Source organism: Columba livia, chromosome 12 (assembly GCF_036013475.1).
Source record: "Columba livia isolate bColLiv1 breed racing homer chromosome 12, bColLiv1.pat.W.v2, whole genome shotgun sequence".
In the NCBI taxonomy this organism is placed as follows: Eukaryota; Metazoa; Chordata; class Aves; order Columbiformes; family Columbidae; genus Columba; species Columba livia.
Window position 1 is genome coordinate 10,084,974 of NC_088613.1, and position 24,803 is coordinate 10,109,776.

The 24,803-nt window shown below is 45.6% G+C and overlaps 1 protein-coding gene across 2 annotated transcripts in view; it reads left to right on the forward strand.

The window, feature by feature from the left end:
- Positions 1-983: 983 nt before the first annotated feature.
- RNF128 (ring finger protein 128) overlaps positions 984-24,803 on the forward strand; it is a 37,095-nt gene continuing 13,275 nt past the window's right edge. Inside the window, exon 1 of one of the 2 annotated variants that reach the window (XM_065077825.1) lies at positions 984-1,529. In XM_065077825.1, coding sequence (XP_064933897.1) covers positions 1,127-1,529 — 403 coding nt within the window. In that variant the 5' untranslated portion in view covers positions 984-1,126. Of the gene's footprint in view, positions 1,530-11,441; positions 11,932-24,803 lie in introns of those variants that run through there. The other variant, XM_065077824.1, reaches the window with a different exon arrangement.

Below are 24,803 nucleotides of genomic sequence, written 5' to 3' on the forward strand. Positions count from 1 at the left end.
ATTATTTCTTTCCATTTTTATTTTGCTTCTGCAACTGTTTCAGTTTTCCAAGAATCTTCTCCACGGTCATGTTTACTCTTTTAAAGAAATTAAGAAGAACTAGGTTGAGCTTCTGTCAAAATATATGCCACCAGCTGCAGCTTCTCTTGGCTTTCAACAGTCCGTGCAGCATGACTTCTGCAGAAGAACAGGGAAAAGGTCTTGCCTTGATGGCTTTACGATTTGTCCTTTATTTTCACTATGGACTACAGAGTTTGGAGGTTTGTAAGGTTTTCATTTTTCTGTTCAAGAAAACAAGAGTTGATACCAGTAATTGGTATATAATACAACACTGACTGAATCCAGAGAAAGAAACTGTAGAGCCTACATCCAGAAACAGAGTTGTGTGATAATCATTCAAACATCTCAATCTTGAAAGTGAGCCAGAGCATGAAAATGGGCTCAGAGAGGTAATTCTGTGATCAGTTTAGGTGATTCTGCGTCTCTTGCATTGGTAGAAATCAATGTTAAAATCAGTTCATTATAAACGCCAGAACAGGCTGGACCTGACAGAGTAGATGACTGAAAGAATCCAAAAGGAGAAATGTGGGGAATGACTTGGTTATCTTAGCCTGGAAGGTGGGTAGATTTTAATATTTCCCTCCCTCCAATTTTGACCTTTTTAACGAGGTCATTTGGATCACAGCTCACATTGTGAAGTGAGAACCCTGAGCTGACAACTCCAAGTGAAAGGTGACCTGGCGCTTAAGTGACATTCAGGTTGAAATAGAAGCAGGGGGCTTGAGCAGTCCCTTAGGAAACATCATCAAAGCTGGAATTTGTGCAGTAATGGGAGAGAAGGAGCGGGAGAATGGAGCTTTGTGAAAAAGGAGCAGAAAGTGGGGGCGAAGGTTAGTGCCAGCCCTGCCGTCTGCAGCTCTGCCTCACAATAGGCGGGTGTGTCACTGTCCCCTCCCAGCCCCTGCTCCAGATAAGCTCAGTGACACCTGGAGCACTCACCTGGCGGGTGTCAGGTTCCTGCTGGAACTGAAATTTCAAACTCCTCAGCAGGCTGCAGGCTAACAACGACCACTGCCAGCCGAAAATACCTGTGGACATCGACATTTTGTGCTTATATTAATAAGCAATGAAGCAAGTGGCTAAGTTCAGCTTTTTCTGCCTCCTGGTGATTGTTAGTACTTTATTCAAGACCACAGTGGCAATTTCGGTGAGAGCCTCTATTCGTTTACTTTATCACAACAGCACTAGCAAATGGTCTGCGTCCGAGAAGTGCGAATGTGGCCTGTATGGATTAAATTCTCCGCTGCTTAGTGCTCGGGGGCTTGTAGGCATTCCTAAATCTGATCTTCAAGCCTGCAACGCGAATACCCAGTTCACTGTCGCAGAACCACCGTGGATCGCGCTGATCGAAAGAGGCAATTGCAGTTTTGCCGAAAAAATTGCGGTGGCAGCCAGAAGGGGTGCGACAGCAGCTGTGATCTACAACACGCCGAGCAAAGGCAACAGGACCATCCTGATGTCGCACCTCGGTGAGTATCACGGTGTGAAGTGCTAAAAGCTGGGCATTTCTCTGAAGTTTGCTGCAGGACAGCAGGAAGCAGTTTTATTTGTGGGTGATTGTTGCTTTAATCAATAAATTCAACGGGAATGAAAATGTATTGTACAATTTGAGTCATGGCTTCAGTGCTTAGTAAGAAATACTCCGCTGTTATGTTCTGAGCTTGGTAGAGTGTAGCCAAACTGGTGACCCTCTGAAGTGAGCATCTTTTTTTCTAATTCTACAGCACCAAATTATTTTACACAGTGATGTAGAAACCCATAGTGTCCACTTTGAAGGCACTAGTTCATTTTTGGAGGCTAGAGAACACAAATTAATCTATAAGGGTCTGCAGCATAGGTATCTGCTTTGCAGACTGCGAGGAGGATCTTGGTTTGGTTTTTGGTTGGTTGGTTTTGGGGTTTCTTGGTTTGTTTGTTTGTGGGGTTTTAAATTTTTTTTTCCTAAACTTTCTAATCCTTTCTGAATGGTGTCTGATCTCAGCCTCTTCTGGGGTTCCCTAATTCCTTAACAAAAGGTTAGGCAAAATAATTGTGATCACCCAGTCTAGCCATAATAGCTATGAATCTGCCATTAGGGAAGAACTGAGAAGCTAACTATGATACTGTATTACTTGGCTTTTATTTCTGTGTGTGTTCCTCTAGGTCAACCTGTCTAATAAGAACTTTAGTACAAAGTACAAGTATATGTAGCAAGCTCCGTGAAATGTACTTTGGTGGAGCTGCACTAGGAATCCTTTGGCTTAAGTCTTGCTCGTCTGATTTTGGGAGCAAGCTGAGCGATTTTTAATCTGGAGATGAGCCAGGATTTCACTGATCCCACAGCCATGCTGGTTTGGTTGCCACTTCAGGAGGTGTCTGTCTAGTGTGGAGCCCACAGTGGGGCAGGTGACAGGAGTCAGCCAAGGCTCAGTTCTGCAACTGGAGGAGCATCAGAAGTGATTTATGAACCAAACCATCCTAAATGAGGTTTTGCTTCACACAATAAAAAATGTGTTCTACAGCACCAAAAGTGCAGTGGCTTGTTGTACAGCCAGCTTGGACTCTCCTGATACGTTTGCAAATGGAGCTTAAATGTTTTACTGGAAACGGAGAGCCAATAAACTAAAACTTTTGTTCTGGAGAAAGGGATTTAGACTTCAGTGGCCGGTATGCCAAGATTCAGATTAATTTGCTTTTTTAATTTGTTTTTGTAGCATGTCAGCTCATACTGACGATGGATGGATGGATGGATGGATGGATGGATGGATGGATGGATAGATGGATGAAGAAAGAATTGCACTGGCTTTAGGTGTCTGCAAAGTCAGTGCCAGCTGTGTTTTGTGCGCGTGGTGGTGGCCCCGGCTGGCCCAAGCCGTGAGCAGGACAGCCTGTTCCCCTGGACGCCAGTGGAGGAGGATGGAATGGAACCTTGTTTAGATATGCGGGGTGACTGGGATGTCATAAGCCCGACAGTTAAACTAGACTCTGGAAATAATTGTTTAGGAAGAGCTCTGAGAGCAGACCTTAATTTTTCAGATTTTTTTTTTCTAAAACTAGAAAGATTTTTTTAAATCTTGAAAGCAACATAATTATCACCTTAGAGTGTATTTCATGAGACATCAAGTCCCTTCTTATTTCATTTAGTTTTCTCAAAAGACAAATTGTAATTTTTTTTGTAAGACTATTTCCTGTAGTCCTATAGGACTACAGTGGATACCACAATCTATTAGGTGGCAAAGAGGGTTTATATCATAAATCAGTATGTAGTCACATGCGCTAAAGAGGATGAGGGCAAAATACTTCAGTGAGATGAGCTCTTTATCCAATCAGTATAGGAGAAGCACCTTCTCTCTGTATTTGTTTCCCTTAGTGCAAAAGTGTGGAGTAGTATGTTCTTTAGGTAAAACAGAAAATTCCTGGGAGAGAGGGGTGGTTGTTGCAGCACAGCACTTTGAGCAAAGGAGTGCTTGGAGATGATTGATTTTCCTTCTTAGAGATGTTCACGGGACTGCGGAAGGAAATCTCCTGTTTGGCTGGAATCTGCCAATGATGGCATTGCCAAGGGAGGTCTGAGGAGACCTGGGGATTAACCCTCTGTGCCATTTGGGCAGGGGGCCTCTGGAGAGGAGTCACCCTGTTGTCCGAGCAGCGAGAGGAAAACCTACTGCTGCCAGCGACCTACGAGCTCCTGATCATAGAATAGTTTGAGTTGGAAGGGACCATCAAAGGTCATCCAGTCCAACCCCAACTGCTGGAGTTATGGGCCGGCTCTTGGTTGGGACCAGACACGATGTCTTCTGTCACCATCCGTGTGGCTCTGCTGCTGCCCAGGGATGCAGGAGTCCTCGGTTATTCGTCAGGCCTTGGGGCCGTGGCGACGATGTCTCATGTCCTCCTCCCTTCCTGTTGACTTAAACATAAAATCAATAGAGCTTTCTAGCCAACCTTATTTTCTGTTACAACAGTACAATATTATTTATGTATTTCACATAGTAAAACCCCCACTCAGTCTTGTAGTAATTAAATAGTTTGTTCCGGGCAAAGTCCAGGTGTGTTGATAATGTGAAGTTGCTGGGAAGGAACAAAGATAAAAAACTCCCCTCTGGGGTGACTCCTTCCTCATCCTCTACCGCAGTTCCTTTTACCTGCCATCAATTGTAGCTGTTACTGGGTGTTGGTTTGTTGTTACACACACATGCATAAGATAAAAATGATACATTAATAGCTTTTACTATGGAAAATTTTAGAAGTCAAGGTATTAGTAACAACTTTCCCATTCTTCTCCGATTACACAAGTCACTAGTAGGAAAATGGTCTACTTTAATCTGAAAGATTTTCTTTAGGTGTTTGTGTCTTATTTACATTAAGTCAGGCTGATCCAATGGTACAGAGACTAAACTTTGGCGAAGAAAAATGTCTGGTTTTAGTAGTTCCAGCACTTAACTTGATTTGCTCTGGAAAGGAAATGGAATATGCATCTTTAACAACATTTTTCAGCACCAGTCGTTGAAACTTAAATGGAAATTCCAGGAATTATCAAGTTTTTGAAACACAGCCAAAGTTAAACAAATTTAATTTGGGGGCTCCTTTTTTAGTAGCAAATACCGGACCACAGATGGTAGCAGAATAACGATGGTCTGCAAAGTCACGAAGCAGCTGGCTTGGGCCTGGGCTCTGTAAGCAGGACTGGCAGGGGCCAGCACAGGCCTGTATCCTCTTGTCACTGTCATTTTCTACCTTTTTTCGTGTTCGTTTACAGGACAAAATAGGGAGCTGGAGACAGGAGTATTAAATATATATATATAGATATATAGATAGATATATATAGATATATAGATATATATATTAAAAACCAAGCAAACAAACCTCTTACTGGTTAAAGCCTCCAAGACTCATGGAGAACAATACCCTGGCAGAACTGTTGTACGACAGGAGCAAGCAGATATCTCTGTCTGTACAATAGAAATAAGTGGCAATCGTGACAATAATTGGAAGAAAAATTGTTGTGGATTTGCGTTTCCTTCCAACTTGTTTCCAGGATATTCTGTAGCCTCAAAGTCTAACTTATGTTATCTCAGAAGTACTTCGAGATAGGATCTTATTAAGAGTTGGTGCAATACCTATTATAAACTTGTGGGCTAAATGCCTGCCAATGGAGTTTGGTTTTTGAAAGCTGATACAAAATCTTGCTCAGAATCCCCTTCTTAACTCTCTAAAATATCATTGCTTATTTGACCTTCAGAATAATTTCTGTTTGACAGCATACTTTGAGTCATCTCCTCTGTATACTATAGAAAAAGCTGTATGGGACCTCCACGTGAAAACAAATGAACTTCCAAGAATGTCCATGAAGAGCAGATGCCATGAACTTCCCCTTTCATTTATTCCTCTGCTAACAGAGGGCCAGATACCTCTCTGAAGTCAATGTTCTCATAGCGTAAACTAAATTCCTCCATTTATGGTCTGACAGCATCTCCTTGCTGCAAGGAGAGCCTGGGAGAGCTGGGACAGGTTCTTCTGGAGAAGGCTTCAGGGCTTCCCATCCATGTGTACAAATTCCTGGTGGGACCAGGGAGGGTAAATATGATGGAGCCAGATTTCTCTCAGGGCTGCTCAGTGAAAGAAATGGAGGCAAAAGGTGCAAATAAGAAATGACATAAGAAAAACGTCCTTAACTGTAATGGGTGGTTGAACAGTGTGGGAGGTTGCCCAGAGAGGTTGTGTAGTCTCCATCCTTGGAGATACTCAAAACGCGACTGGACACAGCCCTTGGCAGCTGTCTCCAGCTGCCCTGCTCAGGGCAGGGCTGGACTGTTCAATCTCCAGAGCAGACAGCTTTTTCTTTCCAGAAAGGCTCCTGAGCAACCATAAAAATCCCTGTGAGCTGTGATCACCTCCACAGAGCTGCCAGATTTTCCAGAGCTCCCAGAACACAGAGCCAGCAGAGCTCAGCAGAGCTCAGCACCTCACCCCTGGCATTTAGTACTGTTTCTTTAGCCTCCAAGGAAGGAAATCAATATCATAGTATCACAGTATCACAGTATGTTTGGGATTGGAAGGGACCTCAAAAAATCATCTAGTCCAATCCCCCTGTGTCCCTACACCCCCTCTGACTCCATGTGGGTAATGTTTTACTCTTTTTTCCCTTCCCATCCCTGTGGTTTCACCTCTGTTCCCACCACAATCTGAAGAGTTGTCTTGTTTCCTTGTTCCTCAAACTAATAAACCCGACTTGAACTAACAACCCCGACTCTCGCTAGTGGGCCTGTCCCTGGGCAGGGGCAGTCAGGAGCTGGCCAGATAGAGTGTGGTTGCTGAGCATCAGTTTTCTGCCTCTCCTGAGGGACCTGCAGGATCTGGTGGGGGTTTCTGTTCTCTAACCAGCTGTTGATGTTAAAAAACTCTCAGGTGGGAAGGGACACCACCTCTAGCTCCTGACTTCACAGTTCATGCCTGTCGTGCTTTGAAGTCTCGTGCCAAAAATAAAACTCAGGAAAAAAGTATGTCCTAAACCAAATCGTTTAGTCTAGAGCTGATCTTTGGTTTAGACAGTCCCACAGTCCTCTCAGAAAGGGAGCAAGTGCTGACCACTCCTGGCCGTGAGCCGTGACTCTGCCTGGAGCTGGGTGGCCCTTGGGGAGCTTGGGTGACCCTGTAACCCTTGCATCTGCCAGCTGGGTCCAAGCACTGAAACTCTAAACCTCATGCACCTTCCCTGAGAGGATTTTCTACCTCTTGGTTGTTGCATTTGAGTGTGTTGCTCTAGTGTGTGTTTCCTCCACCCAGGCCCTCTCTGGGGCTGTCTCTGCTGGGGCGGCAGGTGCCTCCTGCAGCTTGTCAGCAGCTCCTGGGGTGGGAGGAAGGAACTAGAGAGTCTGGCAACTCTTTGGCATGTGGAGGCTGTTGGCAAAGTTCCCACTGGCATTCCTGGGGTTGCTGAAGTTTGTCACAACGTACATCCAAATTATGCCGATGTCCTAATTATACTGCAAAAGCTGAGCTGTTATCTTAAAAGCCCCTATTCAGAGCATTCCTGCCTTTGGCTTGCAGTTCTGTAAACAAGGTTCTCAGGACCAGCTGAAGTCGCTGCTAAGCTTTCCCTGTTGGACATAGTGAGGGCTTTCCATCGAGAACTGGGCAGATCTGCTGGAGACAAAGTCAGAACAGGCACACTCAGATGAAAAAGCTCCTCAGGGTTGTGCTACTGATTTCTGTGGGTAGCTGCAATCTGTGGTCCCAGAGTTTGTGCATAAGCACAAACAAACCCAGAAAGGGCAAACATGTTTACTTGGAGTCATTTCTTCCTCAAAGGACCAAGTGTCAATACGTTCTGCTCTTGAGGATGTGTTCAGACTTACAGTCACCTGATGCTCCTCAGTTGGTAAACTGCGTTACACGCGTTATATGGAAAATCTCGGTCCCCAGGCTGGATGGAGATTGCCCAACACACTGCAGGGGATGGAAACCATTGATTCATGTCTCCTGCTTGGAAACTCCAGTGTCACTGAATAAAGACCACCACTGAATCAACAGGCCTGAGTAGCATCATGCTTCAGCTCCATGTGAAACCAAACCAGAGCAAGAGTATGTGTTGCTTGGCAAGTTTAGGCCTTTCTTGTATGTTTTGTTGGTTTAGTTTTCCAGAGGAACTCTAGATGCTCTTTTTGCTCAAGGCTCCTTGTAGTCACACGTGGGTAATGCTTTTATCTTTACTTTCATTTGCTTGCATCTCCTGGATACTGTTTATTTGTATTTATCAACCAACTTCCTTTGAAATGAAAGATGGAAAACATAATTTCATGAAATTGCAAGTGTCTTTGATGGGAAGAAGAGTGCATACGAGCTTTTGTATGAGCATCCATTCCTTTTGTACCCTCTGCCTCTGCTGACAGAGTTTTACCCATATTCTCTGGGGTAGTAGAGAGCACATGTAGCGCTGTCACAACAATTGGTCCCAGTGTGCCAGAAATACACAGAAACAATGTTTGCTTCCCTGGCACTGGGGGCTCTTGCACACATCTGGCTGGCTAATCGAAAATGTCTGGTGCCAGCACACAGGACATTTTTTTTTCCCACATCCAGTGAACAGAAAGTTTTAGGTTGGAGTTCCCAAGTTATGTTAGAGCTAAACAAGCTCCTAGATCTATAGTGACACTTAGCTGGAACTGGCAATCTCCATGTGTCTCTGCATCTATTCACAAGGATCACCTTGGCTTCTCCTGGAAGCTCCTAAGCCCCAAGGGCAGGAGGTGGGAGGTTTCCAGCCTCTACGCCTTCTCCAGCCTGAGCCTGTCTTCTTCATAAATCAGCAAAGGACCACAAGCTCCATTCTCATGCCTTGATTTTGTGTTCAGCTAGTTTAAAAGCTTGGGATGCTGTAGCCCACACCGTCGTCTACTCTGGAGCAAGTCACCTGCTCAAAGCCCTTCCACTGCTGGTCAGGACACAAGCTGGTTTGGGATAAGGAAATGTAACATCTGATGTCTTAACATCTCTTGTCTTTAACTTGTGATTCAGGGTAGTGTTTATTCATGGATTTCTTTTTTGTCCCATGACATTCAGTCCTGGGCTTCATTTTATGGCACTCCTTTTGATTGCTTTTTCCATTTTTATGTGCTTCTCCTTTCCACTTCATTGTTCATTGGAGAAGGCCCAAAGACACGGTTCAGATCCAGGCTCAGCGCTTGAATGGTTTAGTGCCAGCTCCTGTCGTGCTTTGCCCTCACCAAGATTTCTTGTGTCCTTGTGAGCTTTCCTCCAAAGCCAGAGATCCAGAGCTGCGTACTTGAATAAGAAACAAACGCAGTTTTGAAGGACACGAACATACAGGTCTTTCATCAGCAAGATGCCCTGAGTGATCTGGCTTAGCATTAAAACGCAATGTTTAGCATATGCTTTTTTTTTTTTTAACCTTGAAAAAAATATTAAATATTTACTCAAATAAGATAAAGCTCCAGATAATGATAGGGTACATCCCTGGACAAGGCAGTGACAGCGTTCCCAGGATTTCACTTTGTTTATCTGAAAGTCATGCCCTACTTTCTGAACTTCTGAGAGTCTCCACCAGTTGCTATGGGGGGAAAATGAAAAGCAAAATTATACAGCACACGTTTTTAAAGAATAAAAGTCTTTTAAGGTTAAAAATATCAAAGCTGTGCCAGAAATGCCTTCATGCTGTAAGTATTTTAGATGGAATTCTGCTTCTGATTTTGTGGGAGCCCATTACTGCTGCTTACCCAATCATTCTCACATCTGTAGGCCTCATGGGCTACAGTGCTTTTAATTTCAGAAACTTTTAGAAAGCTCTCGCAAACAAACGCAGTAGAAGTTGCTCTACTTGTTCATATGTTGTACTACGTGTCACAAACTATAATGTGGGAAGTGTAAGATATTGTGGCTAAGCCTTATGGTCAAAATTCCCAGAACTATAGGAAGTTTTGTAGCCCGAGGAGGTTCCGATCTTTGCCTTTGGTCCAATATTGTCTCAGTGAAAACGCCAGGGCTAAACATCCTTAAAGCTCTGAAGGCATTTGAAGCTTGGCGGTTTGGCTGCTGTGCATTGCATAAAGCTTGATTATATTTTCAGAGTGTTTGTTAAGTTGTTCTCTGCACCTACACGAACAGGTTTCAAAACAAAATGATGTCTCTCTTATTGCTAAGAGATGTACTTATTATAGCTAGAGATATTACTGTTGAAATAAGTTGTCTGCTTAAATGTGGAAAGAGAAAATGAGAGGTTTATTTAGGTTAGGACAAAAGGATTTGCTTAGTAAGCTTGGCATACTTAGTAATATTGATCTTTAGCAAATTGCTTCATCTGCTCTTCATCACCTGCTCTGCACGCTGCTATTTCAGCAGCAGAGCCGAACACTGATCTCACTGTGCTCCTGAGCTACAAAAGCCTGTAGATGCTGGCAGGGGTGGATGCCAGTGGAAAGGGTTGATTTTGAAGCTCCTGCCTCGGGTAGTCATTCAAACCCAGTCTGGGTTTCACTGTGTCATGCTCAGTGTCCAGCATTTAGTACAGGTGCAAGTGAAGGAGAATGAGCAGAATAGATCAACACTGAGTTATCAGTTGTCAGCCACGTGGATTCAGAATCAGCCAGAACCCTGCATTAAAAACTACCTGGTACCAGCTCATATCAGAAAGGGTTTAACTCTGTGTTTACACTAATTTTGCTGGTGATTGCATAGGCAGCAGCTGATCTTGTGCCATGTAATCACTGAACAGGACTAATCCTTTCTAAATTATAAACTCCCATCCAGAGACCTGGCCTGTGCACAGTGACATGTGGCCACTTGGGAACGTGTTTGAGAGGCTCCTGGTGGTGGGGGCAATTCCCGCAGAGCAGCTGACAGGAGCAGGGGGGCTCCTCAGTGTGAAGAGTGAAGAGGAGATCAAAATGTTCTTGTTTCTCCTTTCATTTTCCTTTCTTGCCTCAAATTCCCTGGTGGGGCTTTACGTGCTCATGTGCAGTGATTCCGCAAGCACTCTGACCACACTGCTTGATGTGGGACAACCTAGCAAAAATGTGTATGCGCCAGCAGAATGGGCTTTTGAATGCGAACTGGATGCTCAAAAAGTAATGGCAGTAATGCCAAAAGTAATGCCCTGAAGAAATGCAAATTCTCATTGCAAGTTACATAGATAAAATAATAATTAACTATACAAACGTAACTAATACATAAATAGGAAAAGGTAGTTTTGGTTCAAGTGGCAGATTTATAGTGTATGTCTCATGACATGGAGAAAAATGGCCAGTGAGTTAACACAGCTAACCTAGTACTCTATAAACCAATTTCAGGCAGGACTGATACTGCGTGTTGCTGAGTGTTCAGCAAATATTAACTCAACGGTGCAAAGCAGGCTGGGTCACAGCTGGGCAGCGGGTGCTGGTGCTGCTGTGCTTTGGGGCTGCTGTGTTTCAGGGCTGCTATGGGGTCAGCTGCTTCAAGAGGTCAGCCTCTTCAGGGAATCCCCCAGACACACTGGGACCCCTGGTGCTCTGCCGGCTGGGACTGGGGCAGGCTTCGGGAGGGCAGTCTGGAGAAGGGTCACCCACTGTGCCGGGAGGTGATGGAGAGGGGCAAACCACCCTTCCTGGAAGCGATCTGGAGTGTCACCCATCGCCCCTGAGAGGCGATGTCAGGAGGAACCTTCACTTCTGAGAGGTGATCCGGGTGGGCGACCGACTGGGAAGCAACCTGGGTGGTGACCCACTGCCCTGCGGGGAGATCTGGCGAGGGGGATCCAGCCGTGCCTGCAGCGCTCGGGGTCCCCGCTCCGGTACCGGCTGCGGCGGCGCCGGGAACTCCCCGCGGGTTTCCCGGGGCGGGCGGGGTGGGGCCGTGCGGCGGCGGGGCCGGGCCCGCTCCTCCCCCGGGGGCGGTGCAGCGGGGGGGCCGCGGCGATTTTAGGCGGCGGCGGGGCGGAGGCGGAACGTGCCGGGATGTCGTCGGGGGTCGCGCTGCTGGTGCTGATCGCGCTGCTCTGCGCCGCCCCGTTGCAGGGTCCCCCCGGGGCGGCGGCAGCGGCGGTGGTGACCGCCTGGCTGAACGTGTCGTGGGAGGACGGCGGCGACCAGAACCGGAGCGGCTGGGAGGCGAGCGAGAGCGGCCTGTACGGGCAGGACTCGCCGCTGCAGGCGGCCTCGGGGGTGCTGGTGCTGCCCGACGACCGCGACTCCTTCAACGCCTGCAGCGCCCGCACCAACTTCAGCGGGGCCCCCCCGCCCGGCGGCGGCTCCCGGGGCTGGCTCGCCCTCATCCAGCGCGGCGGCGGCTGCTCCTTCGCCGACAAGATCCGCCTGGCCGCGGAGCGCGGCGCCGCCGCCGCCGTCATCTACAACTACCGCGGCACCGGCAACGAGGTGCTGCCCATGTCCCACCACGGTGAGCGGCCGCGGGGCCCGGCAGCCGGGAGGGGGGAGCCTTGGCAAGAGAAGGGTCCCTGCGCTGGGAGCTGCCCCTGCCCGCTCCTCTGCGGGGTGCGAGAACAGGGCACGTCTCGGGTGCACCCCAGGTGGGTGATTCAGCCCTCGCCGAACAGACCCGGCTTTGATGCACGTTAAGAGATTGGAATTTTTTCCTGGCTCTCCTGCACCGGGATAGTTTCTGCCCGGACTAGCTGGTGCTGTTCGAGGCGCTGCTGTTGTTGAATTTTCTCTGATTAATGAGTAACAATGTCTGATAGCTGAGGGTGCTATTGTGGGCTGAGGGCGAGCAGGCGGCCACCTGAGCTTTCTGGCCCGGGTGGGCTGGGCACTGGGTGTGGGTGTGTGCGGGGTGAGGCTGGGAACAGCGTCTCCAGTTTGTTTGGGTTTCTAGTATGACCGGTAGCTGCCCAGAGCTGATGGATGCTGGGGTTTTTAAAGCTTGTGAAGTCTGGGCCTTGAAATAGGCTGGGTTTCCACACTCGGATGCAGTTTTTCGTCCCATGTCCTGCACACTAAGTGGTTCAGAAAGAGGCAGATTTTGAGACTGGTTTGCTCTTCTGTTGGTCATTTTTCACCAGCAAAATGCCACTTCCAATGCAAGTGGCTAAAGCCCTGTGAAGGTTATTTCCATTTTGTAGAGGCTGATAACAGAGCTTCTCTTACTATAGAAAGCCTCCTACTTGCCAGCAGTGTGTTTTGTTGTGTGGTGATTTTGTTTGTTTTCCAAACTGCCCATCTTTCAAGTGAAGAATGAGATTTGGCTGTATTTCAGTGTTTCCTGAGAAACGGCCCTGGGCTCAGAGCTGTGCAACTGCTTTCTGGTGACAGCAGGAGCAGGTACCTGTCTGTGGTGGGGCAGGGTGGGCTGGCTTTGGTGGCTCTGTCCAGCGCTCGGCTGGTGGATTGATGTTGGTATTCTCCTAAGCAACACTGCTTTGGGAAGCCACATCTTCTGGAGAGAAATACAATAGTGAAAATGAATAGTAAATGGTTTTAAAAAATGGTTATTTCCTTGCATCAGTCCTCTAACAAGGGATGTGGAGGGTTTCTGTCTGTTAGTGGTGGGGGTAAGTGTTCTGGTGAGACAAGGAAACGGCAGCTGCCTGTGGAGGTCTGCTGAATGCAGTCTTAATGAGCTGGATGACTGTCTGTACTCAGCTTTAAGAATTTAAACCATAAAGTCTGGATGGGCTCTGGCCTTTCTGAGGCAGAGCTTTCTTATATAACCAAATTGTCTGCTGGCACATGCTATCTAGTTTGGGCTATTGCTGGGCAAGTTCCTCCTGCTGAACTGACAGCCGCATCCTTGCCCTCAGCCCTGTTCCCTGTGTGCCTGCCTAATCCTGCAGCTCCCAGAGGAGCTCCTTTGCTGCTGACAGGGATAGGTTGCTGATGACCCTGCTGCTGAAGGTGCTCTTCCCCCCTCCTCCACCTTGGCTGCTGTGAGACCTACAGCATCTTAATCTTGTTAGGAGCCGCCTCTTGAAATGAGCCATCTGCTCTCGGCAGGGTCTGCTCCAAGAGGAGCTCCCTGCTTCCCGTGCTGTCCTTAAGCGTTCTGCTGGGGGATTTATGTCAGAGTGGCTCTAGCTGTCCTGATTATCCTGCCTGATGGGATAGGGGCTTGAGGGCATGTTGAAATTTCCCAGCTGAACTATAGACAAGCAGGATGGGGCCTTCAAGACAGCTTCTGTCAAACCACTTATTTTATCTGTGTGACTCCTTCTTGCCATATCCTAGCACAATTACAGGGCTAAGCCTCTTGCTGATGTTGCTTTTATTCCTTGTCCCTGTTTTAGTCTCTAACTTTCTCTCCCATTCCACCCTCCCTTTTCTTCCTCTCTAGACTTATCTTCTTCTGTTGCCTTGATTGCCTGCGAGTCCCTGTTCTCACCTCTTCCCACAGCGATGTGCTTTCTTCTGCTCACAGGGCTTTGGTGGCATGCTGTGTTTGGGCCACCCATGCCATGTGCCCCTGCTGAGAGCCAACGCTCTCCACTCAAACTTGACAAACATTGCAGGCTTTCAACACAGCCTGGCCAAGAGGGAGCAAGCTACAAGTAATCAGGCTCATTTTGCCAAGTGGAAGATATTCCTTGTTTAATGCTGACAAGATGTATTGCCATAGGCTGAGCTCAATCTTAAGAGGTAAGAGCTGGTCATATTGCCCTTTGAGCTGTGCTTTGGGATGGCTCTCCTCTTCTGGCCTCCAGTGGTGAAGGAAGAAGCCTTTGCTCTTCTGGAGGCAGTGGTGAAGGTAGCCCTGCCCAGTAAAGAACGGTTTTTGTGCAACTACAACTCTGGCTGTTGCTGTAATGGCTGTAGCTGTGCTAACAGTGACTTCATAATCTGGGTTCCCTAACCGGCTTCATTTCTGCTTTAACTGGGCCATCATATGCCAGCAAGTGAAACCAGACAAGGCTGAGCACTTCCTCCAAGCTGAGGTAGCGGGAGGTGGCTTTGCTGGAGCAAGGGCAAGCAAAGCCTCAGGGCTTTCCCATCTCCTGACATGCCTGGGGCAGCATCTCCTGCCCCTGGTGCCGCGGGCATGGGAGCTGTCACCTGCCTGGCAGAGAAGGGAGATCCCTGTGGCTGGGCTTTGGTAAAATGCATGGCACAACATGCTTTTCTTTGCAGAACTTTGGTAGAAACAGAGCGCGAAGTTATTAACAGAAGCTTATTTAAAAGTACAGTGTGCCTTTTTCTGGGGCTGTCAGGCTTTTGAAGCAACTTTCTTGTTTAGAGACCTAAATGTGCCTGTACTTGACAGTATTTTTTTTGTCCTGGTCATCTTGCTTCCAGAGACTTCATTTCTTATCATCATGTTTAGTCTGATGAATTCTTTATTGCTTATATCAGTGCAATGCATGGAAACTTTTTGGTGTGTCAACTTAAAAGAAAAGTACAAAATCAAACCACTCTGTCAATAAAACCAAGGGAATGCAATAAATAGCTAAATCAGATATGATTGAATCGTGCCTAATCCTCTCTAACACATGGAATGTCAAGGATTTGATCGAGTCCAAAGTAATATTTACTTTGTACTTTCATATGCACAAAACCTTATCAATTAGCAAACTTGAGTTTTAATTGTGCTCATTTGAAGAAGATGGTACCTCTCTGTGGCAGGCTGAGCAGGGTTTCAAAGTACAGTTCTGTGTGCTTATAATTGCACCTCTCCCTAATCTATATTGACCTTCTGAAAAAGACATTTGATTGGAGAAAAGCAGCAGCATGTGGGGGAAAAAGTGCGCAACAAAAGTTGGTTTGTTTTAAAGGTGGACCTTGACTCAAGATGGAACCAGGCTGTTAGGTGCCTTTGGTGTCAGGGTATGTTGATAACCATGGAAAGTGTTCTTTGATGTTAAGTATTTCCCTGCAGCTGGTAAAGAAGGGTTTTTGCAGGTCAGAAGATAATTTTCTTCGGTTTCTCTCTTGTCATATAACTCTAGCCTTGAAAAGCACATCACCTGATCTGCAGAGGGCTTATTCTGGGGGAACACAGGTAAATAAATAATTCTGGCTAAAACAGTATCAGCATGTCTTGGGCTAACAAGATCTGGTTCAAGTGTAAACTTGCATCAATGGGTGAAAGGGGAAGGGAAGGTTAAATATGTAGTGCTGCTGCTTAACTTGTTCTGCCAGAATTTCACTGAGGTGAAGGCTAATCTCCATATCCTTAGAGGAAATAGCATATGGCTAAAGCGTGTAACTGTGCTCTGCTCCAGCTTCATGAGAGGCATGATGTTTAGAAACAAGCTAAAACTTTGCCATGATATTAGAAGGCTGATGTGACCTGTAAACCTATTCCTTTTAAAGACTGATATGGAACAGGTATCCCAAGGCAGGCTGGGCTGATGCTTTGTAAGTGTCGTGTAAATAGTGCCCCTCTCCTTTGTGCTGAGTGGAGATTTGTGCTGAGCACATCTGAGGTGAGGAATGAGGATGTGAGGTCTAATTAATGACACTTGCTCCTCCATGTTCTCTGGCCACAGCCAGGTGAGCCTCTGCAGGTTATTTAGCCCTTCCTACCGGCAGCTCCTTGTTGAGAAGGAGCTCAAATCCACTGTGCCTGGATCGTGTTTGCAGTCTGTGGTGCCTGGAGTTCGTAGCTCTTTGAATCTGAGAGAAGCTATTTGATGTGTGTGTACTGCAGCTTTTGCCTTTATGTGCTCAATTCAGCTCTCCTGGCTGCCTGGTTTAGAGGAAAGTAATGTCACAGCTTTAGTGACATTCAGATAACTGAGTGTGGTACATGGAGTCTAGCTGCTGACCCTGCTCTCCCACCTGCAGGTATGGTGGGTGCGATAGTGAGCTGGGGTTGGTTACAGCACAGTGGTCTGTGAGCAAGAATGAGTGGCACTGAGAAGCAGGACAGATTAATTAGTGCTGCAGGCACTTACTGTTCCCTGCCTTTGCTAATTTTGGTCTAATTTAAGTACCTCTGTGCCATGGAAATCTGCAGGGTAGGCACCAACCCTTAGATAGCCTGGAACAGATCTGTGAAGTGCCCTTACTCTTTGGGTTTACTGGGCTGTTGAAATGTCAAAGGATGAATTAAAATCTTAAGTGACAGCTGTGGTATCAGAGGCTTTTATGTGGGACATATGGCCCTAAAACAGTGATGGTGCTTGTCTGCCTCAGTCTTGAGTGTGCCAGTGAGCAAAGAGTGGTTGGGCTCAGCACTGTTCCTCGCTGTTTCAAATGTGACCTGTCGTCTTTCTGCAGACAGATGCCTTTGGACTCACACTGTGCTGACTTACATTATCAATAGCTCTCTCAAACGTACTTGTTTCTGGTGAGTGCTTTGCTGCTACCAGTACATTGAGAGCAAGGGGTATTGGCTGTGAAGCTCAATTTCATTTGAACAGGACGAGCAATGATTTTAACAAATCAAAACTACTGAAAGCTGTTGAGTAAATTCACTGCAGAATTTTCATTGGGGAATGTTGATTGCTATTTCTCCTGAGGGTTTTAGATGCTGTTTGCTGGACTGCAAGATGATACCTTTCTTTAAGTGCCACTGACCAAACAGCACATGGAGAGCTGTCCTATGGACCTCATTCATTTTAGTGCCCTTAATAGGTGTGCTGTCTTGGCTGCTGTTTTAAAGGATGAATTCATGTTCTTAAATGTCCTAAGATTTAGGGCCTGGCAGCATTTACATTAAGTCTTAAAGGCTCAGAAGGTGGGGCGTGGGGGGAGGAAGAAAAAAAGGCTGGTATTTGTTGGATTCACTTGACAAATAATAACTTTTAACACTACTTTAAATAGAGTGTAGGTTGGCTTCCACATCCAGTATTCCCTGGAGAACTCACAGAAACTCGTGACTTGTAAAATGACATTTGGTCTTGATGTGCTCCTTCAGACACCCGGCCTGTTTGGTAAAAGTTTCCTCACCCTTCCGCCTGTGGAAATCTTCCTTATCAGCAGTAGCTGCTGGGTGACTGATCTGATGGCCAAGCTCACCAAAAAGTTCCCCTAGACTAATGTGGGTAGTAGTTCCCAAGCAGTGTAGTCCCATTAATAAATGCAGCATTGGGGAAGAACATACGGTGGTATGTGTTTCCAGGCAAAGACTGCTGTGGGCATGAGTTCTCCAGAATAGGTATTTATTTTGTGCAACACAACCACTGGTTAATAGAGGGTTTCTCTTCTTCCCTCTCTTCTGTCTTTGCTATGCTGAGGATCTTCTAAGGCTCTCTCTCATCTTTACATTTCTCTGTAATGTTCCTTTTCCCCCACTTTTTTTTAACCCAACCAAACAAAACCCCTTTATTTTTAAAGTTCTGGCTATTGCTTCCTATTCCCAAGTACTCTTGCCAATTTTTGCAACATTTTCAAGTGTCTCGCTGTTGCCTGTTTGCCTCTGTAGTTTGAAAGACTTGTATGTTAAGGAGGAAGAGATCAAGCATAGCACCAGCTGCCAAGTAAAGCAAGCTGAAAGTAGATTTCATTAAGCTTAAGTGATAGTGTGAGCAAGAAGACAGTTCAATCAAGAAGCTGGGGTCATAAGAGGCTGTTGCTTTAAATAACTAAAGTAACCTGGAAGTGAGCAATTCTTTTATCTTGGTGCCAGGCGGTGTTTGGGGTGGAGAACATGCGGAGCAGAAGGGTGATGGACAAGCCTTCTACCTACATGTCAGCTTTTCCAGGCTTAAATTGCTCTTGGAACTATGAGTTCAGTCACGCTCCCATCTTGCACAGGGGAGTTATCGCAAGGCAATCAAGGTGCGAGGATGACGTTTCCTCTGACAGTGTCTGTGGCAGAGGACAAGTGCTGCTTGGTCAGATTGGTATTCCTGATTAGACTTGGCCTTGTGCATGTGGACGAGAGCAATCGTTACTTTTTTAATCAACGTTCTCATTGAGAGCAGAGCTATCATGCGGGTGGCTGGTTTCCCAGCACTTCTCTGCAGCCAGGTACAGCCCTTGTGTCCCCAGCGTGGTGTGGTGTGTGACACAATGGCTTTTGTGTGAAAGGCAGCGCTGGCCTTTCATCCCAGGTGAATGACATCACGTCCATAATATCGACTTGGTCTGTGTACACTGTTAGTTTATTTTCCCTTCTGTTGTAACAGATAACAGTAAGCTTGTACCAGCCTGTTCAATAACTACTAGAAATCGCCTGTTTCTTGCTATTTCAATATAAACAGTGTTCAAAATGTCTTTTTTTAAAACCAGGAAGACCATAAATTATTCTTACATGACTGAAAAGCCAGGTGTGCTAGTTTGGTAGGGGATTGATGGAGAGTCAACTGACAGTGTCTTTCATCTTAAAGTGGAAGAGTTGGCTTGATCTCCTAATGCCTCTTTGATGTTGGGGGTTGGAGGGATGCCAGGTGAATACTAACTCCTCTGGCTAAGGCTGAAGGCACAGCTAGTGCTGATGTGTGCTGCAAGCATGTAGGTAAATGCAAAAATCCAGCCACTATCTGACCAAGGCCAGGGTTTGTATTTAATCACCCTAAAGAGTCCTGGCATAATGATTCTGCTGTGGTTAAAGAGAGCCTATCTTTTCCTTGAGAATTCAGACTCTGAAGCCTGCTTTTTGCTCTTTTTTTTTTTTCTATGCAAAGCCATCAAAATCAAGAGTAACTTCTTCCATTCTGCTTTTTCTGAGCGTGTGATTTGCGTGGTGGTCACCTGGGGCTTTCTATAGCTGCAGAAAGAGGGTGTGTTGGGTTATTGCTGTGATACTTTGAACAGTGTTTGTGTGACTGCATTCTCTCTGAAGATCACTGAAGGTTTTTAAAAATAATCCTTCACCCTGTAGTAGCTCTCTGGTAGAGCTTACCCTGCTGTACCAGGGTACCTGCAGCCTTTAGTCTGCTAATAATTTCATTCTTCATTTCTCAGTCCTTTTAAAGCGTTCAGAGAAAAACAGTTCATTGGTTTTCTACCAAATTTCTGTTTAATTTCTTTGTAAAGCAAACAAACAAAGGTGATCTACTGGCTAAGAAAAGTAAAATTCTTAGTTTATCTGGACTCACTCTGCTGCTGCAATATGAACCAACTTCCAACCAGCCAGCCATGGCTAGCCTGTCAGAAAACCCCTTCTACACATGGCATGAGAACGTTTCACTTTCAGCTGGAGTTCCTGTGCTATTTCCTTCCCTTTCCAGTGACTTCTTTGACATGTTTCTCTTCAATATTAAACACCCAGTTGAGTCCTAAGGAAAACTTAGTGTTGGTTGGCTATTAGGTTAAAATATCATTGAAGTGGATTGCTGATAGCATCAAGACCAAGGACTGTGTGCAGATACACCCCAGTGAGGTGTTACGCAAGCTGTGCCGGTTTCCAGGGAGGGGAAGCTGCGGCCGTGCCACGGCAGATGTGTTGGTTGCACAAGGCACAAGATAAAGTGATATAATACTGGTGAAACTCTTGGTGCTTAATTTCACTTGCTTAAAGGGAACATAAGACTTAAGGGGGCGGGGGGGAAAAGTATGAAATCAGAAATGTTGGAGCTTGTGTGAGGCATGCTAGCTTTTTACTTGTTCTGAAATAACTTGGCTACTTGTCACGTTTTAGACAGGCTTTATTAAAAATGTCTACAAAGCTATTGCCTTCCTCAAGTGTTTTCACCAAACTATGTTGTAGCTCCCAAAGGGGAAAATATTGTGCTGTTTCACAGCTTGTTCTTGGTAAACTGGTGATAGAGACATTAGAGGAGTTTGGCTTTTGCAATCTGAGAAAATAAAGATCTGTAGAATTTGCTCCAGGTTACACTGACACCTTTAAACTGAAATGAAAGGGTCTTTCATGACTTAACTGAAGCTGAGTTTGCTTGGTATAGAATTGTTTAGGTTGGAAACGATTAAACACTGCAAAACCGTTCCAATGCCTGAACAAGCTCAGAAAACAATTTTAATTGAGGATAGAGGAGCTGACTTGAAGCTGGAGTTCTTGAGTTGGCTTCTGTGACATGCAAACATGTCAAACAGCTGGAGGTTAATTATTCACTGCAAAAAGCTTTGCCAGGGCCTCACAAGAGCCCTGTTTGCCAGTGTCACCTTAGAGTATTGCACAGAGAAATGTTAACTATTTCTCTTAGATGGAATTAATGTTCTCTGTGGTATTAGGTGGGCTACTGAAGTCAGTGCTAGAGGAGGGGGCAATATGTGGAGATGGCAAGTTCTGTAACTGAATATTTTGCTTAAATTTTGAAGGGACATGATGTTTTTTGTTAGGTACTAGTGTATTAGACCTTAAAATGGGCTGCACCAGAAAGTAGCATGCAATTGTGAAGCTGGTGTCATTAACCGTTTGAGTCAGTTTGATTTTCTTGGTTATGAAACTCAAGTGGTGAACAAGAAGTGTGGTATTACAATAAAGATTCCTTAAATCCAAATGCTGAAAAAGGTTTCCTTAAAATTAAACATGTTTTCTGGCAGTTAATTAACTGGGAAACTTAAATATGGCCTTCACAACTCCAGGGGGTTTTGCTAACACAGCAGAGATTTAAATTACTGGAGGTGCTCTCTTTCCTCCCCTTGCCAGGCTGTGCTTCAGTTTTATTGAATGCACAATGCAAAAGCTACATTAACACGGGGCAAAGCTTTTTTTTTTTGTAATGTCTGGAGGAAAAGGCGAAGATCTGAACGTGCACCAGCAACATTTGACTTGACTTGTTGCAGCTCCGAGGAGGAGCAGCTGCCTCTTGGGCTGGCTGCCATGCATGGAGCGGTTTCAGCTTGTAGAAGCCTGCACCAGGGTGTCCAGGAGACAGGATTTTACCCTGGAAAAGACAGTGGTATAGCAACACCCTGCTCCCCTCGGGGGAAGATTTGTTTACCAAAGCTGTCTCAGGAGGGATGGTTGTGAAGCTTAGGCAGTGCCCTGTACTTGTTCTGGTGTTCTCATGCAGCAAGTGGCTTGACTGCAAGGACACGAGGGATGGGAACACTAGGGAAGATGCAGGACACTAGGGATAAATTTCGTTATGGTTAAAGTAGCATTCAACATTGATCCCAGGTCAGGAACTCTGCCTGTTATGTTTACACATATAGCTGGCAGCCGTGCTCTGGGAGGGCTGAAGGGGTCTTCCATGCTCCCCAATAGTACAGACTTCAAGTCAAGACCATGAGCAAGTTCAGTGTGGCCATTGCAGAGTCTCTAGTGGGCAGAACTTTCCTGTAAGTCTGCATGCTATGGCTGCTGTCTCTGCTGAATTTGTTCCACCTGGAGTGCTAGTGTAGCTCCCTTCTAAAGTTTTATTTTCTCCTTCTGTCTAACAGAAAGGCTTTAACAGTAGTGAGTTTTGGAGGCCTGGGCACAAAGCCTTCAGTCATGTAGCCTCCAATTGCTGCAAAACCCAGTGCACTCAGTCTCTGAATGTCCTTAACACTTTGTGAACTCCAGACCACCTGGAAGCTGTACTACAACTGCCTGAAAGGGTGGACAACTTCAACATGTTCCAACAGAGAAGTGGGAATGGAATGATCTTTACTGGATATTAATAATCAATATCTATGGAATACTAGTTCTCTTTTTCCTTAAAAAAAACAACTGTAACACCCAGAGAAACTGATAAACCTACTTATAGTTTTTCCAGAAGTTGTAATTTTAATATGCATGGAAAGGAGGTAGTTCCTCTAAGGTGCTTGGGCATCTCATTACTTCACTTGCATGGGGGAGGAAGGGAAAAAATTAGGCAAGTCTGAAAACCCCATCTCCTGTGGGAATCTGCTTGCAGCTTTGTTCACCCTGAACACGCCATGACAAACCATTTAACTTGTTGCACTCTGTGTGTGCCAACCCTTATCTGCAAAACAGCACCCTTCAGATTTTGACCAGCATGCTGCCTTACAGTTTGGGAGGTACCTACTGCAGAACTCCAAATCTACAGAGGCAGGTTGTATTTGTCTACAGGCCTGAATAACTTTCCCTCTCCAATTTCACATGAGATGGGAGAGAGGCTAGGAAATGTTTAACTAAACAGGTCTTTAGCAAGGAGGCTATTATTAGCTGAACAGGCAGTGGCTTAATCTCACCTTCTAATGTCCCTTAGAAACTGTTACAGAAAGCTGTATCTGAATCATTAAAGCTGATGCCTGGGTGAGGAACTTGGGTTTCTGTGAGGTTTTTGCCACTCACAACTAATTTACTTCCCTCTTGCTTTGCTGGAGTTTGGCAGGGGAAAGCTGACAGTCTAGGGCAGCTCCTGTGTTTGAGACACCTCTGCAGATGTCTCCTCAAATAGCTTGTTTCCATTGAGATGCCTGAGCACTGCCAGGAGTCTCTGTCTAGGTTGGTGGTTTCCAGCCATGGAACATGTTTCAGGACCTGTTGTGGTGGGACTCACCTTGCAGCTCAGGAATGCTGGGTGGAGGCGATCCTAGCTGGTTGTATTCCAGAAGCAAGCAGTAGTCCTAAATGTGGATTCTGGGCTTCTGTCTTGGCTTTGGGCTAATCAGGCATCACTGAATCTCCTCTTGGCAGGTGGAGTCCTTGTTTTCTGCCAGGAAGGGGTGATGCTCCCAGACAGGCCCTGCATGATGGTGCCAGAGCCTTGTTTAGGCCAAAAGGAGCTTCTGAAGTGACTGAACTTCTGTGCTACTGATGACCAGAAATTAGGTGCAGCTTCTGGATTGCTTTCCCCTGGTGTTGGCACAAGGCATGTTGTTAACTGCATGTGATGTCAGCTTAGCTCAATTGTAATTGCCTTTAGAATTTAATTGTTGGTCCTAAGAGATGGCATTATGAAATATTGAAGGTGGATGATGATGTATATCAGTGGGGGTTTGCTGATGGAAATGACCACACTCACTGCTGCCCTTGGTGCTCCAGTTCCAGAGCCACCAGCTGACCACTGGCATGTGTTTGGCTAAAGCAGAGCTGAAATGGCAGGAGAAATTTCTGGAGGAAAGTGTCAGGAAGAGACTTGAAACTATCCCCTACTGACATCCTGGTAAACTGATTAGCCTAAAACTTAAATGGGAGATTATTTTGCTTTAGGGTTGAAACTTGCTCACAACTGATAGCCTAGTAACTGAAGTGGTTTTGCAGGCTGATGGTGACATTTCATTAACAGGAATCCATGCACTACATCTTTTATTGCAAATAACCACAAGCTATATTTGACTAGTGAGACATGCAGAAGCGAAGAGGAAAACGGCAGAACAAGTTGTTGTTTTTTTTTTTCTTTGGCAGGCTTTTTATTTTCATGTTGTCACAGCCTGTTCTTTCACACTTTCTTCTATGCTTATTAAAGTCTCAGCTTCTGACTTGACTCATGCTTAATTCTTTACTTGTTCCTAACACCTGACTCCAGCTAAATTTATAACTGATGTATAAGCCCTAGTTCATTATAGAGGACAGTAGTTGCAGTCTTCTTTTTATTTATTTCTTCCCTGTGTGATGCACTTGTTATTACAAGGAGCTTTCTGAATAAAAGATGAGTTTAGTCACACTGAGGAAGGTTGCTAGACAGCATGCTTAGCCATCTTGGATCAAAGGCATTACATAAACAAGCTGGAAAACTAATAAGCACTTTCTCAAATGAGAGCCTTTGTGGTTTAACACCAATTCTAGGGGTTTTTTGATAGCTGAAAGTTGGATAAGGTTTCTCTTCAAGGAAGGGAAAAAATTGGTCTCCCCATTAAAAAGTTTTTAGGTAAGTGGTTAGCTAAGAGTACCGTGTATGTAACAGCCTTTATTCTTTCACCATGGAACATCTATTACAAGTGTTGTGTAGCTGACGGTTTGATGCAGTGAGACTCCTGACCAGCTAGTCTTCAAATCCATTTTTCTTGTATTTAGTTTAGAGGTAGGCCAGGGACAAGTTACTCATCTATCTTTCTCCCTTTTAATTTTTTTTTTTCCCCACTTAAGAGCCTTGCTGTTACATTGGGACTGCCTAAAGTTTAGTATCAAGTGTCCTCAAGTACTTGCTTTTCACCAAAATGAAATCAGCTGTTTTTCTGGTCTGTAGTTGGTGACCAGAGTTGCTTGAAATTTCTTCCTACCGTAAACCCCTTTTGCTGATGGCTTGTCATGATGTTCAAATGAGTAAATGAAATCTGTTGTTGAAATTTGGATGGAGTTTTGCCATCTGTCACCAACTGTTTAAAAGCGGAGTGCACATCAATATTTGCTTCACTCTGAATTTGCATTAGAAGTCCCACAACAGCATTTATAGTTCACAACCAAATTCTACTCAAGCATTTCTCAGTTGCTTCTGAAAACACAGAAGCAAAGGCTGATCTGTGGCCTTGGTTGCTCAGTGTCTGGAGAAGTCCTGAACAGTACAGTCAGATTTAGAAAAGAGGTGTTAAGAAGCAGCAGTGGGGCAGGGAGGGAGTCACATCAGTCACAGGAAGGTC